The sequence below is a fragment of the Dama dama genome, chromosome 5, assembly GCF_033118175.1.
Source record: "Dama dama isolate Ldn47 chromosome 5, ASM3311817v1, whole genome shotgun sequence".
NCBI lineage: Eukaryota > Metazoa > Chordata > Mammalia > Artiodactyla > Cervidae > Dama > Dama dama.
The window spans coordinates 14,988,317-15,007,058 of NC_083685.1; the positions used below are offsets into that span (position 1 = coordinate 14,988,317).

Below are 18,742 nucleotides of genomic sequence, written 5' to 3' on the forward strand. Positions count from 1 at the left end.
CAACCCAGGGATCGAACCCACGTCTCCCGCATTGGGGGCAGATTCTTTACCAGCTGAACCACCAGGGAAGCCCAAGAATACTGAAGTGGGTAGCCTGTCCCTTCTCCAGCAGATCTTTCCTACCCAGGAGTCAAACCAGGGTCCCTGCATTGCAGGTGGATTCTTTACCAAATGAACTATCAGGGAAGCCTGGTTACCTCCTGGAATACGGTCAATTCTCACCATGAAACAGCCTTGTGATCTAAGCAGAGTCTCAATTCTTTCACTGTCATGTGTACTTCTTTTTTTTTTTTTTTTTAAAGTAAATCTTTAGCTACTTGACAGGTTAAAAAGCAAAGTAACCGGGTTAAAAAGTGACTTAGAAAGACACATGCACCCCCATGTTCACAGCACCATTATTTACAATAACCAAGATATGGCAGCCACCTACTAGTCTGTAGACAGATACATGGATAAAGAAGATGTGGTGTATGTGTGTACACACACACATATATACACATATAAGAAATGGAATATTACTCAGCCATAAGATGAAACTTTGCCGTTTTCAACAACATGGATAGGCCTGAAGGATATGCTTTGTGAAATAAGTCAGACAGAGAAAGATAAATCCTATATGTTAGGACTTTTGTGTGAAATCTAAAAAATGAAAAATAAGTGACTTAATTTGGAGAAAAGTGATGTGATCACAGTGCTCCAGGGCTCTGGTTATTCCAACAGCCAGCCCTTAACCTTCCTGCACGTTAAGCTGTGGGATCTTAACCTTCTTAGCCTCAGTTTCTTGACCTGTCAAGTAGGGTAATGGTGTGAACTTTAGAGGGTCCCCAAGACCCTTAAGACCACACAGCTAACAGCAACTCCTAACACCAAGCTAACCTCTCACTTGATAAAGCGATGGGAGGCACTGCCGAGGGGTCTAAAACAAGCCCTAGGGTTGGGACTTTGCTGGCTCCGGGGATCAAGCCCATCAAAATGCTGCTTGGGCCCCTGGTGGTGCTGGCAGTGGGCAACCGCATCCTTTCTCTTCCTCATGTACGTCTGTGGTCGCGTTCATCCCAGGAATCACTGCACATGTGATGTGTCCAACATGCATCTAAAAATATTTTTGTGCAGGTCTATCTAATCAGGCACCCTCCTGGCCTGCATCACTATATTTGAAGGATTCTATCGCATCTATTTCTGGGGGTTGGAGAGCCTGCCAGAGTGCTATCGGGAAGTAGAAGGCTGCTGTTTAAAACATCTGACACCTAAGGGACCCTACTAAAGAGAGAAAAAGTGAAAGAAATCATTTTTATATTGTATAAAATCAGTATTATTTAATGAGCTTGCTTGTGGAGGGTGTTCCCTCCACAAGCTCCTCCACAGCTTTCGAGGACGGAAGTCTCTGCATAGTAGGTGCTCGATTAATGAGTCAGAGGAACATTTTCTATCACACATTTTTCACCAAGAGCCCTTAGTACAAAGTGCTTTGTGATCAAGGTGGACTCAGGTTTGGGGGATCCTGAAACATATATAACCTGGGGGGGGGGCGGGTGGTGCTTCTTAGAGAAAAAGAATGCAGCATTAGGAATTGAAAAAAAAAATTAAGTGCTGGTCCTTGTAAGGAACCCATGCAAAGTGGAACCCATACGGAGTGGGGCCCTGACTTGGAAAGCCTCAGGGTAAACCCACCGCTGGATGTCCTTACATGATCTTGAGCAAAAGAGGGAACATGACCAGACATGGTAGGAAGTGGGGGGTTAAAATTAAAATCAATTTTCGGGACTTCCTTGGTGCTCCAGCGGTTGGGACTCTGTGCTCCCAATGCAGGGAGCCTAGGTTCCATCCCTGGTCACTGAACTAGATCCCACATGCCACAAATAAGACTTGGTATAGCCAAATAAATAAACAACAACAAAATTAAAATCAATTTTGGCAGTTTTTACCCTCTGGAATTTTTTTAAAAGCTACCCTCAACTTGCTAAAGTCATAAATTCAGAGACACAATTCTTCCTTAGGATTTTAGATGTAACTTACAAGTCTATGTATAAAAGCTGCAGGTGTGAATGGGGCCTTCTGCACTGCGGTATTCAAAAGTCCAGGCCCCTTCACTCTCTCAGAGGAGGGGGCGGAGGGGCCTGCAAGCCACACCCCTCCCAGACTGGGGTGCTGGGGGCCACCCTCAGGGGACCCTGGTCGACGACTTTCACAAATCTTGACACTAAAGAAATGAAGCTTCTTTCCATGCTCTGAAATCCCAGCAAGGCCTCCTGAACGTGCCCAGGGATCAGAGAGGTTGAAGGCTCAGCCTGGGGTCACACAGGAAACCCGTGGCAGACTGGGGGCCAGAACACTGTCTGGGGCCGCTCACCCCTACTGCCCAGGGAGGATGTGCAGGAAAGCCTAGGAGGACCGGAAAAGCTGTCCCCACACCCTTCTCCAGCCCTGGAGGGTGGATGAGGATCAGGCAAAGCAGCTCCAGGGGCTGGCAGGGGGCCCTTCATGCAGGCCTGTTTGCACTAGCGCTACGGTTGGGTGGTGTCACCTCCTTCCTGCAGGCCGGGCTGGCCTGTCACCGTGTGCAGCTGACACTGCCTGCCCAGCAGAGGCTGCAGACGCTGGAGAGGGGCCGCGGTGTCAGTAATGATGCCATCCCAGCACGTCAGGGGGGAGGGTCCTCAGAGAGCGGGGCAGGGAGACTGAGGTCCTTACTGGACACTCGCAAGTCACAGCACAGGCTCCCAGCTTCCTTACAGAGGGATCTCAGCACCAGGCTTGAGTCCCAGCTCCTCCGCTTGTGAGCCGTGTGACCAGGGGCCAGGTATGTGACCTCTCTGAACCTCACTTTCCCATGTCTCAGATGGGGAGAGCAGGTGTTCCTCCCCCTACCTATGGGGTCGTATAAGGTACATGTTAAAGACTTGTGCTGCATAAAGCATGCTGGAAACAATAAGAGCTTACTATCTGTGAACCGTCTCCACGTGCCAGGCCCCCAGATAAATCCTTTCATCACAAATATGTGAACCCTGTGAAGGCAGGGCTGTAAATAACAGCGGATCTCGTGTATACCATGCCTGACACGCTACAGAGAGCTCTTCCAGTGTGCTCATTCACTTGTTCCTCACTTCACTGCTCTCTCATTCATCCGTTCAGTCAGTCAGCTACTCCCAGAGCATCTATCCTGTTATGAGCCCCGGACTCAGCACCAGAACCAAAGGATCCAGTTTCTGTCCCCCAAGGGGCCGACCATCAGTTAGAAGGGGTGGGGGTGGCTGGAGAGGGGCAGTTACAATTCTGTGCTGCAAATACTAGGCTGGGGCACCCCCCAGGAGGGATCTGTGGGCTGGGGAGCACCGCCAGGAAGGATCTGTGGGCTGAGACACCCCCAGGAGGGGTCTGTGGGGATGCAGGGGGCAGGAGAGTGTCTTGGAGGAGGTGGTCTCCACACTGAGACCTCAACAAAGCAAAACCCAGCAGCTGAAGACCATGGTGGATCCCACCTAAATAGCATGGACATGACGTTGACTGGGGAGCCCTCAGCTAGGGAGCAGCGGCTACTTGCTGGGTCCAGGTAGACATACTCAGGGCTTACTTGAGGGCAGGGCTGGGAAGGGCAATGCATATGGTGCTCCTGGGGGTGGCTGTGCGAGAGATGGGTAAGTGGGGGGCAGGGTGGCAGGCAGAGCCACCAGCTCAAACTTTCCTACGTCCTGGCTTGACCTACAAGGCGTGGGAAGTAGGAGGCTGCACTTGGACCGCTTAGCACTTGGGGGAGGGGTGCACCCTCCACCTGTTCAAGCCTGGAGGGCAAACTGGGTGCATTCCCAGGTGCTAGGCAAGGCCAACCTCACCAAGATGGCCTACGATAGTTATAAATGCAGAGTCCTAGGCCCCACTCCAGTCTTGTGAAACAAAACCCACATTTTAGCAAAATTCCCCAGGTGATTTGCACATACACTCATGGTGGGAAAGAACCAGTGTAGACTGCTCACTATAACCAAGATGAGGAAACAGCCTAAATGTCCATCAACAGAGGAATGGATAAGAAGATGTGGAACATGTATACTCAATGGAGTAATGTTCAGCCATAAAAAGAATGAAATAATGCTATTTGCAGCAACATGGATGAACCCAGAGTCATTTACTACATTAAGTAAGTCAGAAAGAGAAGTATCATATGATATCACTTATATGTGGAATCTAAAATATGAAATATACTTATCTATGAAACATAAACACTCACAGACATACAGCACAGGCTCATGGTTGCCAAGGAGGAAGGGAGAGGTCGGGGGAGACAGGGATTGGGAGTTTGGGGTTAACGGATGCAAACTGTTACATATAGAATGATTGGAAGGGAAGAGGCAAAACTGTCACTATATGCAGATGACATGATACTATATATATATAAAATCCTAAGGACTCCACAAAAAAACTACTAGATCTGATAAATGAATTCAGCAAAGTAGCAGGATACAAGATTAACATTCAGAAAGCAGTTTCGTTTCTTTACACTAATAATGAAATATCATCAGAAAGAAAATGTATATTTAAGAAAAGGGGTATATTTAGTATTTAAGTGAGTCATTGAACTCTTAGAAATAACCCTTTGTGCCTTATCATTCTTTACTGCAAAAGGCAAAAGAGAAGAGTCTCCTTGATAATCGCAGTTGTCTAAGATTTCATCTCCCCAGACATCATTCATATATTTTTAAAAAATACCTTTTAAGATTACACCCCTCCCTACAAACAACAACAGCAACAACTGAAAACCCTCAGGAATAAACCTCACTAGGGAGGTGAAAAGACTTAAAGGCTGAGAACTATAAAACATTAAGAAATTAAAGAAGATTCAAAGAAATGGAATGATATCCTATGCTCTTGAATTGGAAGAATATTGTTAAAATGCCAATACTACTCAAAGCAATCTATAAATTTAATGTGATCCGTATTAAATTACCCATGACATTGTTCATAGAACTAGAATAATCCAAAAATTTACATGGAACCATAAAAGACATAGAATTGCCAAAGCAATCCTAAGGAAAAAAAATAAAGCATGAGGCATAACTTTCCCAGACTTCAGACTACATTACAAAAATATAATAATTAAAACAGTGTGGTATTATCACAAAAACAGACACATGGATCAACAGAACAGAATAGAGAACCCAGAAATAAACCCACACACCTGTGGTCAATTAATCTTTGACAAAGGACGTAAGAATATAAAATGGGAAGAAGACAATCTTCAGCAAGTGGTGTTGGGAAAGTTAAACAGCTGCATGTAAATCAATGAAGTTGGAACACATCCTCACATTCTACACAAAAATAAACTACAAGATGACTTGAAGACATAATCATAAGACATGACACCATAAAACTCCTAGAAGAGAGCACAGGCAAAATATTCTCTGACATAAAATCATATCAACTTTTTTTTTGTCTCCCAAGTCAATATAAATAAAAGCAAATATTTAATAGGAAATATTTAATAAATAGGAAATATTGATTGATTAATTAATATTAATTAATAGGAAATATTAATAAATAGGAAATATTTAAACTGACAAGCTTTCGTACAGCAAAGGAAACTATTTTATAAAAATGAAAAGACAATCTATGGAATAGGAGAAAATTTTGCAAATGATGTGACTGACAAGGGCTTATATATACAAAACAGTTCATACAATTCAACAACAACAACAAAATAACCCAATTAAAAAGGGGCAGAAAGCCTAAACAGACATTTCTCCAAAGAAGATATACAGATGGCCAGCAGGCACATGAGAAGAGGCTCAGCATTACTAATGAGAGAAATGCAAATCAAAACTACAATGAGGTATCACCTCACACGGGTCAGAATGTTGTCATTAAAAAGTCTACAAATAACAAATGCTGGAGAGGGTGTGGAGAAAAGGGAACCCTCCTACAGTGTTGCTGGGAATGTAAATAGGTGCAGCCACTATGGAAAACAACACTGAGATTCCTTAAACTAAAAACAAAACTACCATATGATCCAGCAATCCCAACTCCTGGGCATATGTCTGGAGTAAACCACAATTCAAAAAGATACATGCACCCCGATGTTCATTGCAGCACTGTTTACAATAGCCAAGACACAGAAGCAAACTAAATGCCCATTGCCAAAGGAATAGCTAAAGAAGATGTGGGACATATACACAATGGAAACTCAGCCATAAAAAAGAATGAAATAACCACATGTGCAGCAACACGGACGCAACTAGAGATTCTCACAGTAAGTGAAGTTAGAAAGAGAAAGACAAATACCATATGATACCACTTAAACGTGGAATCCAAAGCATGGCACACATGAACCTACCTACAAAATAGACACAGACTCACAGACATAGAGAACAGACTCGTGGGTGCCAAGGGGCAGAGGGTTGGGGGAGGGATGTAGTCGGAGTTTGGGGTTAGTAGATGGAAACTATTACATTTAGAATGGATAAAGGACAAGGTCCTACTACATAGCACAAGGAACTACATCCAATCTCCTGGGATAAACCATAATGGAAAAGAATATAAAAAAGAATCTATACATGTGTATAATGGAGTCACTCTTCTGTACAGCAGAAATTAGCACAATACTGTATGCCAACTATACTTCAACAAAAGAATAACGGATAAACAACATCCTACTGTATAGCACAGGGAACTATATTCAATATCCTGAAATAAACCATCATGGGTAAAAATGAGTATATACAGGTAAAATGGAATCACTTTCTATACAGTAGAAATTAATACAACATTGTAAATTGACTATACTATAATAAAATTAAAAAAAAAAAAAAAGGAACCAGTGTAGAGCTCAACGCGTCAGTATATCCTTGGAAAAGCCCATGAGGGGTTGTTGGGCCACACAGTCTGAGCCCCAAAGCTGGAGCCTCAAAGTGGGAGGGGCTTCCTGCTCACAGCACCTTCCCTCCCCACCTCCACTCCAGCCTGAGGATCAAGGGCCACTGCTTGGGCATCTCAGGGTGCATCCTCATGACCCCACCAATGGGGGAATGATGACAGTCCCGTTTGCCAAATGCCAAGGAACCCAGTTCAGAACAGAAACATACCATGTATGTCTGCTCATCTTTAATGCTCACATCAAATCCCAAGTGACCACACTCACTTTACAGAGGATACAGGCTCAGAGAAACACAGCAACTAACCCAAAGTCAACCAACCAGAGACACAGACGTTTCAAATATGATCTGTTTCCCAAGGCTGGGTTTTTGCCTCTGCTTCCCTCAAGTCTGAAAAGTATACACATGTGGAACTGGAACCTGAGGCCTCTCACCAAGCCAAGGCCCATGGACCCCAAGACACATGACAACGAGAAGCCCAGGGCAGCTTGTGACAGGCTGGGGGCACAGCATGCTGGAAAATCATCTTGAGAAAGAGGGCTCCGCCATTACACCCCCGATCAAGAGCTGCATGATGGTCCTGTCCCCCAAGCACAGGTACTGCCCGCCTGGCTCAGCGCATGTGCCCATGAACTTCTAAAGAAACGGAGGATGCCCTTTACACTTCCATGTTCCAACATCCAACCTGCATCCATTCCTCAGCCCCTGTTCCAAGGAAGCCCACCTTGCCCTGAGAAATCTCCCCACACTCTACCCCTGCCCCACTCACTCACAGCTCTGGGAAAAAAAGTTTGCATTTCCAACCCTTGGCAACAGTGATTGGCTCAGCCTTGGGCATGTGACCCCATAGGAAGCCAGGGGATCCTCTGGTGGGCTCTTCACTGGGCTGAGTGAATGAAGGAAAGGAAAGCTCAGTCGTGTCCGACTCTTTGCCACCCCATGGACCACCAGGCTCCTCCGTCCATGGGATTTTCTAGGCAAAAGTACTGGAGTGGGTTGCAATTTCCTTCTCCAGGGGATCTTCCTGACTCAGGGATCAAATCCAGGTCTCCCGCATTGCAGGCAGACGCTTTACTGTCTCCTGTATAGAATTCAAGAAGCCAGTCCTAGGCTTCCCTGGTGGTCTAAGAATCTGCCTGCCTGCCAATGCAGGGGACACAGGTTCAATCCTCGGTCTGGGAAGATACCAAATGCGGTGTGGCATCTGAGCCCGTGTGGCACAAGTACTGAGCCAGAGCACAAGAGCTCACAAGACTCAACTACTGAAGCGCGCACGCCTGGAGCCTGAGGTCTGCAACCAGAGAAGCCACCGCAGTGAGCAGCCCGAGCACTGCAACAAAGAGTAGTCCCCGACTGGTGCAACCAGAGGCCCCAGACAAGGCCCACACACAGCAACAAAGACCCAGCAGAATCATAAATGAATAAATAAATAAACCTTACAAAATAAAAAGTCAGTCCTGATTTAATTTACTTGGATACAATCAAATCAAGACCGATGGCCCCCTGAACCTTGAGACCACCAGACTCTGAGCTCTGGAAACAGATGCTCTTAAGACTGGACGCACTGGATTACCAACATGCCTTTGTTGAGACAGATGAGACAAAGTGGACAGTATTTACATGTTGTTTTCCATTAAAACTTGGGTCAATTTTAAATCCACTTACTAAGAAAACAGGACGCTTTCCTGGACTACTAAAAGGTTTAAAGTTCCAAGTCTGTAACCTTGAGACTCTGCATGCCTATTTTAGGAGACTACATCTGTTAGATAGTTTGTGGCAGGACAGCATTCACTTTATGTTGGAAACAGTTCAGCTTGAAGCATCTTCCTCACCAAGTCGGATCAACTCAGTGATGAGGATCTCTCACAGCCTGGTTGGAAATGACATGGCCGCCACCCCCTCCCAGGAGGAGACACCTGGTCCGAGGCATTCCTCCTCAGAAAAAAGTTAAACCGCACACCTTCTAAGAGATTCCCATGAAACAACGCGATGTAAAATGGTGGTTTTCCGAGACAGAAATCCACAGCTGCCGTCTACCCTCTTGTCTGGGGCTGGAACTACCAACCAGAGGAAGCAGAGTCAAGAGGCCCTCGTGACGGCATCCAACTCTTGAACTGAGGCACACCGCAACCGATTCGCCTCAGGGTGCCTGGCACTGGTGCCTGGCCTTCGACAGGCCGGCCCTGTGTGCCTGGGGTCCCAGGGAAGTCGGGGTAAAGTGGCTGAACAACCAGCTTTTCACCCCCCTTGTCTTCCCTCCAGTTATAATCTTCTAACCCCAGTTAGAACCAGGTGGGGTTCCTTCCCCCCCAATTGAGGACAGCTTATCTAGAAGGGACTCAAAGCACTGAGGGAACTACAAGTTTGTCTCAGGAAATGGGGCCACCCAGGGGCTTTGGCAGAGCCAGCTAGCACTCAGGGGAAGAGATATATGGAGAGGGACCTCCCCAAGGACCACGGCCCCGCCCGAAGCCTACACCCAACTGCCGGTCTTACCGGATGGTGGGCTGGTCTCCGCTCAGCTGCTTAAACCTCCGGTGGAGCTGCTCGATCTGGTCTGATGAGACTGTGGGGGGATAAAAAAGGAAAGAAAAGGCATCACTGACCTCTGAACTCAGAGCTGCCGGAGGCAGGCTGCACCCTCATCCCCACCCACCTGTTTGGCTCATTCTCGGGCCATGCCCCACCAAGGCAAAACTGAGCGCGGGATGCAGGAGCAGACAGGGTCTGCCATTTCTCCTGGTAACACCACTCTGGGGTTACTGGCTCTGACCCTCTCAGCAACAGGACAATTACTGCTAATGACAGTTCCTGGCGAACAGGACGAACGTGAACCAGGTCACCCTCTCCTTCCTCAGCTCGTTAAAAGAGATCGTATCAGCTTGTCTGGCTTTCTCCCCTCCCACTCCTGAAGATGGGTGTCTTCCCCGGTGAGAAAGGGGCTTCATGTGTCACGTATTAAGAAACAGAGGAAGAGCGGAGGGCGAGATGGTTCAGGCTGGTGCCGGAAGTGATTCGGGGGAGACCTGTAGTCAGAAGAGTACAGAGAATCTGGTGAAAGCAGGGAAGTGGAAGGAAAAGAAACAGACTTTTGATCATTGCCGCTGTGGGCGAGGTATTTACATAACCTCAGCTGTTTCATTTTTTTTCCCTTCCGGTTTGAGGTAATAGTTGATGTACAGCCCAGCACTGTAGACGTTTAAGGTGTACTGCATAATGATTTGACTCACACAATGAGTGAAACAGTGACCACGTTTGAGTTTAGTGAATATCCATCTCATGTGCAAAATTAAATAAATCACCAAAGGAACCACAGACAAAATTAAAAAACACCTAGAGATAGATGACCATGAAAACACAATGATCCAAAACCTATGGGATGCAGCAAAAGCAATTCTAAGAAAGAAGTTTATAGCAATACAATGGTACCTCAGGAAACAGGAAAAACCTCAAATAAACACCCTAACCTCACACCTGGAGCAACCAGAGAAAGAACAGACAAAACCCAAAGTTAGTAGAAGAAATCATAAGGATCAGAGCAGCAATAAATGAAACCTCTGTTTCAAACCAAGAAAACCAAAGAAAAGATCAATGAAACTCAAAACTGGTTCTTTGCAAAGATAAAGAAAATTGACACACCTTTAGCCAGACTCATCAAGACAAAAAGGGAGAGGCCTCAAATAAAATAAAAAATGAGAGGTTACAACGGACATCACAGAAATACAAAGCATCATAAGAGATTACTCTAACAACTGTAAGTCAATAAAACAGACAACCTAGAAGAAACAAATTCTTAAAAAAAAAAAAAAAAAGATTATTTATTTATTTATTTATTGGTTTTGTTTCGGCTGTGTGGCCCCGAATGGCATGTGGGATCTTAGTTCCCTGACCAGGGACTGAACCTGCACACACTGCCGCGGAAGCGTGGAGTCTTAACCACTGGAATGCCAAAGAACTCTCCTGGGCAAATTCTTAGAAAGGTACAACCTTCCAAGACTGAACCGTGGAGAAATATAAAATATGAACAGACAAATTACAAGTGCTGAAATTGAAACTGTGATTAAAAATCTTCCAACAAACAAAAGTCCAATACTAGATGGCTTCACAGGAAAATTCTATCAAATGTTTAGAGAAGAGTTACCACCTATACTTTTGAAACCCTTCCAAAAAATTGCAGAGGAAGGAACACTCCCAAGCTCATTCCACAAGGCCACCATCACCCCAATACCAAAATCAGACAAACACACCACACAAAAAAAGAAAATTTATAGGTCAGCATCACTGATGAACATAAATGTAAAAATCCTCAACAGGGCTTCCCTGTGGTCCAGTGCTTAAGAACCTGCCTTGTAACACAAAGCCTATCAGTTCGAGCCCTGGTCCTGGAAGATCCCACATGCCTCGGAGCAGTTAAGCCCATGTGCCACAACTACTGAGCCTGCTCTCTAGAGCCCAGGAGCCGCAACTATTGAGCACACACACTGCAACTACTGAAGCCGGCATGCCTAGAGCCTGTGCTCTGCAACGATGTGAAGTCCCCACACCAATGAAGGGTGACCCCCACTTGACGCAGCAAGAGAAAGTCTGTGTGCAGCAATGAAGACCCACCAGGGCCAATAAATAAGTATATAAATATTAAAAAAAATTCTCAACAAAATACTAGCAAATTGAATCCAACAATACATTAAAAGGAATACACCCCATGATCAAGTGGGATTTATCCCAGGGATGAAAGGATTCTTCAATACCCTCAAATCAATTGGTGATATACCACATTAACAAACTGAAGAATAAAAACCATATAATCATCTCAATAGATGCAAAAAAGCTTTTGACAAAATTGAACACCCATTTATGATAAAAATTCTCCTGAAAGTGGGCATAGAGGGGACTTATCCCAACATCAAAAAGCCCATATATGACAAACCCAGAGCTAACATCATTCTCCATGATGAAAAGCTGAAAGTATTCCCTCTAACATTAGGAACAAGACAAGGATGTCCACTGTTGCCACTTAAATTCAACACAGTTTTGGAAGTCCTAGCTATAGCAATCAGAGAAGAAAAAGAAACAAAAGGAACACAAATTGGAAAAAGAAGTAAAACTGTCACTGCTTGCAGATGACATGATACTATACATAGAAAATCCTAAAGATGCTACCAGAAAACTGCTAAAGCTCAATGAATTTGGTAAAACTGCAGGATACAAAATTAGTTACAGAGAAATCATTTGCATTCCTATACACCAACAACATAAGGGCAGAAAGAGAAATTCAGGAAATAATCCCACTGTACCAGAAAGAATACCTAGGAATAAACCTACCCAAGGAGGCAGAAGAACTGTAATCTGAAAAACTACAAGACACTGCTGAAAGCAATCGAAGATGACACAAACAGATGGAAAGGTATCCTACATTCTCGGACTGGAAGACCTTCAGCGGTGCCCCGGGCAGGGCGGATAGGCCCTCCAGTCGGAGATGGGGTAACCGACTTACTGTGACCTAGGAGAGGCTGCTAAAGATGTCTTCAACAAAGGATATGGATTTGGCATGGTCAAAATAGATCTGGGAACCAAGTCACATAGTGGAGTGGAATTTTCTACTTCTGCTAATGCTTACACGGATACAGGGAAAGCGTCAGGCAACCTAGAGGCAAATACAAGGTTGGTAACTAAGGACTGACCTTCACCCAAGAGTGAAACACAGACAATACTCCTGAGACAGAAATTGCCTGGGAGAGTAAGTTGGCTGAAGGACTGAAACTGACTCTTAATACCATATTTGTACCGAACACAGGAAAGAAAAGTGGGAAATTGAAGGCCTCCTATAAATGGGATTGTCTCAGTCTTGGCAGTCATGTTGATATAGATTTTTCTGGACCAACCATCTATGGCTGGGCTGTGCTTGCCTTTGAAGGTTGACTTGCTATCAGATGAGTTCTGACACGGCTGATTCCAAACTGTCACAGAATAATTTGGCCTTGGGTTACAAGGCCGCAGACTTCCAGCTGCACGCTCACGTGAACGACAGCACGAATCTGGAGGGTCCATCTACCAGAAGGTGAGCAACAAGACTGAATTGTTAATAAATGTCACGTGGATGGGTGAGAGGAACAACATCCACTTTGGCATCTCTACTGAGTACATGCTGGACTCTAGAACCTCTCTCTCTGCTAGAGTAAATAATACCAGCCTGACTGGGTTACACTCAGACCCTTCAACCTGGAGGGAAACTGACCCTGTCAGCTCTAATTGATGGAAAGAACATCAGTCCAGGAGGGCACAAAGTCGGGCTGGGATTGGAACTGGAAGCTTAATGTGGTTTGGGAGTAAAGCATCAGCTTTGTCCCTAGAGGTGAAAAGAAATGTGTTTGGGCCTTAAAATTCTTCTGTGAAATTTCAAAAGCATGAACTTTTTATTCTACCAAAGAATTCTGGCCCTCCCCACACTGAAGCCTAGGTTCTGAGCCCATCCTAAGGGGAGGCGTGTTTGAAGGCATGCCCAGAGGTTCCACGTTCATGCCACCTGTCAGTTCCGCAGTGTTACCTTCAACGTGTTCCTCAGGACAGTGTAGTCACGTACAAAGGAGATGACCTGACCCTCTGGTTGTCCATCATGTCCTACATGTCCCACACCACTTTTTCATGACCTTGTAACATTCTGGTCTCTGTGCAGTAGTGGAATCTTTGGTTTTGCATGAGAATAAAATAAACCCATCACATCTGGAACATAAATAAATAAATGGAAGACTGTACTTTTTGAAGCTAAGTCGCTTCAGTCATGTCTGACTCTTTGCAACCCTATGGACTGTAGCCTGCCAGGCTCCTCTGTCCATGGAATTCTCCAGGGGAGAATACTGCAGTGGTTTGCCATTCCCTTCTCCGGGGGTTCTTCCCAACCCAGGGATCGAACCCAGGTCTCCTGTATTACAAGCAGATTCTTTACCAACTGAATTGTCTTCATCCAATTCCTCCTCTCCCCATCCCCAATTTTTGCAGAAAACCCACATACAGGTTTGCTTTTTTGTTAATTACCATTTTTAGTGGGTGGGCCCTGTTTTCTTCCACAGCTGAGACTAGACCTGCTGGGTTCCAGGATTTAGAGGGTTTCCACCCACATGCTTGTTTTGTGAGATGCACAATATTAGACTCTTCTGTGTACGTTCTCACTTCCTCCTCAAACACCCTGTGAACAGATAACTTTTCTCCTGTTATATCGTTTGAAAAGTGCAGCTTGGAGGGTGCTATGCTTACACAACTGTGATTGGCAGAGTTGGGATTCAACCCCAAGTCTCCCCAACTTCAAAGACCCCCACCTTTAACCGCTACGCAACATTGCCTCTTTTCCCAGAACATCCAGGTGTTCGAGGCCCTCAAGTCTGGTGTCTGGGGACTATGTATGTGTTCAGTCGCTAAGTTGTGCCCGACCCTGCGACTTCATGGACTGCAGCTCGCCAGGCTCCTCTCCATGGGATTTCCTAAGCAAGAATTTTGGAGTGGGTTGCCACTTCCTCGTCCAGGGGATCTTCCTGACCCAGGGATCAAACCTGTGTCTCCTGCATTGGCAGCTGGATTCTTTACCACTGCGCCACCTGAGGAGCCCGGGGGACTGTGTACAGTTTAGGCAAACATTTCTGAAACAACCGCTGGCCTGGGCAGGGCTCGCTCCTCCCACCATCCTCTTGACATCTCTCATCCCTCAAGCACCTTTTCTCTTCCTGTTCAAGGCAGCTAATATTTGGGGCCAAGTGGTCACGTTACTTCATGTTCTTTTTTTTTTTTGGCCTCAGGCTCGAGCTGTCATCTCTTCAAGAATCTACAACTCAGAGTTCTCAAGCTTCTTGAGAAGCTGTAGTTGGCTAGAAAGTATCACTACAATGACCAAGCCATCCTGAAGGCCTGCCATGTGCTGGGGGAGTGGGACATGTCTCCACGTATTAGCTCATCTGTTCTCAGGAAACCATGGGAGGGGGCCGCATCCCATAGTACAGATGTAGAAACTGATGCTCAGAAAGGTTAGGTAAGCCCTGGGGACAGTCACTACTTTTCCGGGGGAAAATATAGCCATTTACATGACATGTATGTTAGCACAGACATTCACATATTCCGTGGTCTGGCCCGTGCACCCAACAGGAATGCATATTTGCTGGGACTTCCCTGGTGGTCCCAAATATGCATTTCTGTGCTTGCAATGCAGGGCACTCAGGTTCCATCCCTGGTCAGGAAACTAGATCCCACATGCCACAACTAAGACCCAGTACAGCCAAATTAAAAAAAAAAAAAAGCATACTTGCACTCTATCAGAGGACACGTAGAAGGATTTCATGGCAGTATGATTTGAAGAGCCCTGGACTGCAGCCATGTGGTGCTAGTGGTAAAAAAAACCCGCCTATTAATGCAGGAGATGTAAGTGATGCAGGTTCGATCCCTGAATCGGGAAGATCCCCTGGAGGAAGAAATGGCAACCCACTCCAGTATTCTTGCCTGGGAAATCCCATGGACAGAGTAGCCTCGTAGGCTACTGTCCATAGGGTTGCAAAGAGTTGAAGCGACTTAGCATATACTAACACAAGACTATAGCCATGAAATTAAAAGACACTTGCTCCTTGAAAGAAAAGCTATGACAAACTTAGTGTATTAAAAAGCAGAGACATCACTTTGCCAACAAAGGTCTGTATAGTCAAAGCTGTGGTTTTTCTAGTATTCATGTATAGATGTGACAGGTGGACCATAAAGAAGGCCGAGAGCTGAAGAACTGATGCCTTCAAATTGTGGTGCTGGAGAAAACTCTAGAGTCCCTTAGACTACAAGGAGATCAAACCAGTCAACCCTAAAGGAAATCAACCCTGAATATTCTTAGAAGGACTGATGCTGAATACTGATGCTCTGATATTTTGGCGGGCATCTGATGTGAAGAGTCAACTCACTGGAAGAGACCCTGATGCTGGGAAAGACTGAAGGTAGGAGGAGAAGGGGGCATCAGAGGATGAGACGGTTGGATGACATCACTGACTCAATGGACACCAGTTTAAGCAAACTCTGGGAGACAGTGAAGGGCAGGGAAGCCTGGAGTGCTTCCCTCCAAGGGGTTGCAAAGAGTTGGATACAACTTAGCAACTGAACAACAACAAACTGAAAATTACCTGAATGCCCCACAGCAGCAGAATAAATAAAGTGGGTGTTCAGGACTCAGTTGTTCAGTCATGTCTGACTCTTTGTGGCCCCATGGACTATAGCCCATCAGGCTCCTCTGTTCACGGGATTTTCCAGGCAAGAATACTGGAGTGGGTTGTCATCTCCTACTCCAGGGGATCTTCCCAACCCAGAGATCGAACTCGTGTCTCCTGTGTCTTCTGCATTGCAGGTTAGTTCTTTACCCACAGAGCCATCCAGGAAGCCCCCACTTTATGGTAGGTTTAGCCAATTAAGACAATAAAGAAGGATGCTGAGAATTCCCTGGTGGTCCAGTGATTAAGACTCTGTACTTCCACTGCAGGGGGTGAAGGTTCAATCCCTGCTCAGGGGACTAAAATCTCACATGCCAGGCAGTGCAGCCAAAAAAAAAAAAAAAGATTTTAAAAAGGATGTTGACTTTAAAAGTGACAGCTGTGTATTTAATAGGAACATACATTCTAACATAATGTTGTCTAAAAACAACCTGCTACAAGGACAGCAAGACTCCATACTGGGGGGAACATCTAAATAAACATAAATGCATGTAAGTAATGAAAGTCAACTTGTTTTCCCAAAATAATAATAGCAATTATCTCTCAACACTGGAATTAAAGACTCTTGTTTGCTTTGCTTCCACTTATCTATAGTTTGCAAATCTTTCATAATATACAATGTATACTTATTAGTCATACAAGGATTTAAGTAGGTCCCATATGGGACAGCTGAGTGATCTCACAAATAGTGTTAATGGTGAATCAATCATTGGCAGGTACACATCCTGGGCACACATGTACTATTGAATCCTTTCCATGACCCTATGACTGACAGACAGACAATTCCCATTTTACAGACAAGAACATGGAGGTCCTGAGGGGATCAGGAATTTGCTCAAGGTCACTACACTTGAAAAGAGGCAGACCCAGGATATGAACTTAGTTTGTCTGACAGAACGTGTGTGATTTAGTTCGCTTGTTTTGTTTGTAACTGACACCCCACACGGTCTCCCTCTGGGTGATGAGACTGTGTGTGTGTGCGTGCTCAGTAACTCAGCTGTGTCTGACTCTTTTGGACCCCACGGACTGTACTCCACCAGGCTCTTCTGTCTGTGGGATTTCCCAGGCCAGAATACTGGAGTGGTTTGCCATTTCCCACTCCAGGAGATCTTCCCAACACAGGGATTGAACCCACATCTCTTGTGTTCCTTGCATCGGCAGGCAGACTCTTTAGCACTGTGCCACCTGGGAAGCCTGGGTGATCAGATTATACTGGCCAATTAGAGTCCCCACAGATTAAAAAAAAAAAGGAATACACGGATGCCATTTGCAGCAACATGGATGGGCCTAGAGATTATCATCCTAAATAAAATAAATCAGACCAAGAAAGAAATTCTCATATGATATTGCTCATGTGTGAAATCTTAAAAAATGATACAAATGAATTTACAAAGCATAAGTAGACCTACAGACATAGAAAACAAACTTATGGTTAACCAAAGGGGAAAGTGGGGGGGAAAGTGAGGAGGAAAGAATAAATTAGGAGCTTGGAATTAACATAAACACACACTACATATGAAATAGAAAAACAAGGTCCTACTGTATAGCACAGGGAACTATACTCAGTAGCTTGTAATAACCCATAATGGAAAAGCATCTAAAAGAGAATAACATGTAACTAAATCACTTTGCCGTACACCTGAAACTAATACAACATTATAACTCAACTATATTTCAATAGAAAATTCAAAAATACACTGATTTGTTGAGAAATAATGATCAGAAATCATAGCCAAACATATGCTGCTAAACCACCTCCAAGAAAGATGAGTTCCCTTGAAGACACTGTGCTAAGTGAGAGAGACCGATCACAGAGCCCATGCCTGGCAGAATCCCATTTACACAAAACGCTTCGAGAGGCAGAGCCACAGACACAGAAAGTAGACCAGTGGTTGCCTGGGGCTGAGGAAGAAGAGAAGGAATCACTGATAATAGCAAAGGAGTTTCTTCGGAGGGGGATGACAATGTTCTAGAATTAGATTGTTACACAACCCCTTGATTATACTAAAAGCTGAGCACACTTTAAATGGGTGAGACGCAGGGATGAGTGACAGTTCAGTAAAGACACTGAAAAGTAAGTTAGGACGTCCCTGGTGGTCCAAGCGAGCCTGGTGGTCCCAGGCGAACCTGCCTGCCAACTCAGGGGACGCAGGTTTGGGCTGGTTCCACCTGCCGAAGGGCAACTAACCCCTGAGCCGCAGCTCCCGAGCCCATGTGCCGCGACTACTGAAGCCTGCACGCCTAGGGCCCGTGTTCCGCAACAAGGGAAGCCACCGCAGTGAGAAGCCCAAACACAGCAACCAGAGAGGAGACCCCACTTGACGCAACTAAAGAAAGCCCGCAGGGTGCAGCAACAAAGACCCAGTACAGACAAAAGAAAAGAAATAAAAATTTCTAAAAAGTTAGTGCATCATCATGACAACAACCATAGCTGTTAATTAACAAGAGGCGTTCATCAAGCTGTGTCCTGGGCACGGCGCCCGACTCTATTCTTGACGAGCCTTGGCTCACATAAGCCTCAGTCAGTCCTATCAGGTAGGCACAGCTTTTCCCCCAACCTAGAGATGGGATCACTGAGACCTGTCCAAGGCCACACAGACAGGAAGCGGTGTATAAACTATAAACCATCGTGGACCAGATTTCTCTAACGAAGAGTTT

General features: G+C 45.3%; 1 protein-coding gene and 1 pseudogene across 3 annotated transcripts in view; one reads left to right on the forward strand and one right to left on the reverse strand.

Annotated features, from left to right (window-relative positions):
* The window catches only part of TESC (tescalcin), a 60,464-nt gene that overhangs the window by 23,816 nt on the left and 17,906 nt on the right, over positions 1-18,742 (reverse strand). For 2 of the 3 annotated variants that reach the window (XM_061141867.1, XM_061141866.1), the window contains exon 2: positions 9,357-9,426. In XM_061141867.1, the coding sequence (XP_060997850.1) occupies positions 9,357-9,426 (70 nt within the window). Of the gene's footprint in view, positions 1-9,356; positions 9,427-9,516; positions 9,873-18,742 lie in introns of those variants that run through there. The other variant, XM_061141868.1, reaches the window with a different exon arrangement.
* On the forward strand, positions 12,380-13,352 carry LOC133055728 (voltage-dependent anion-selective channel protein 3-like; annotated as a pseudogene).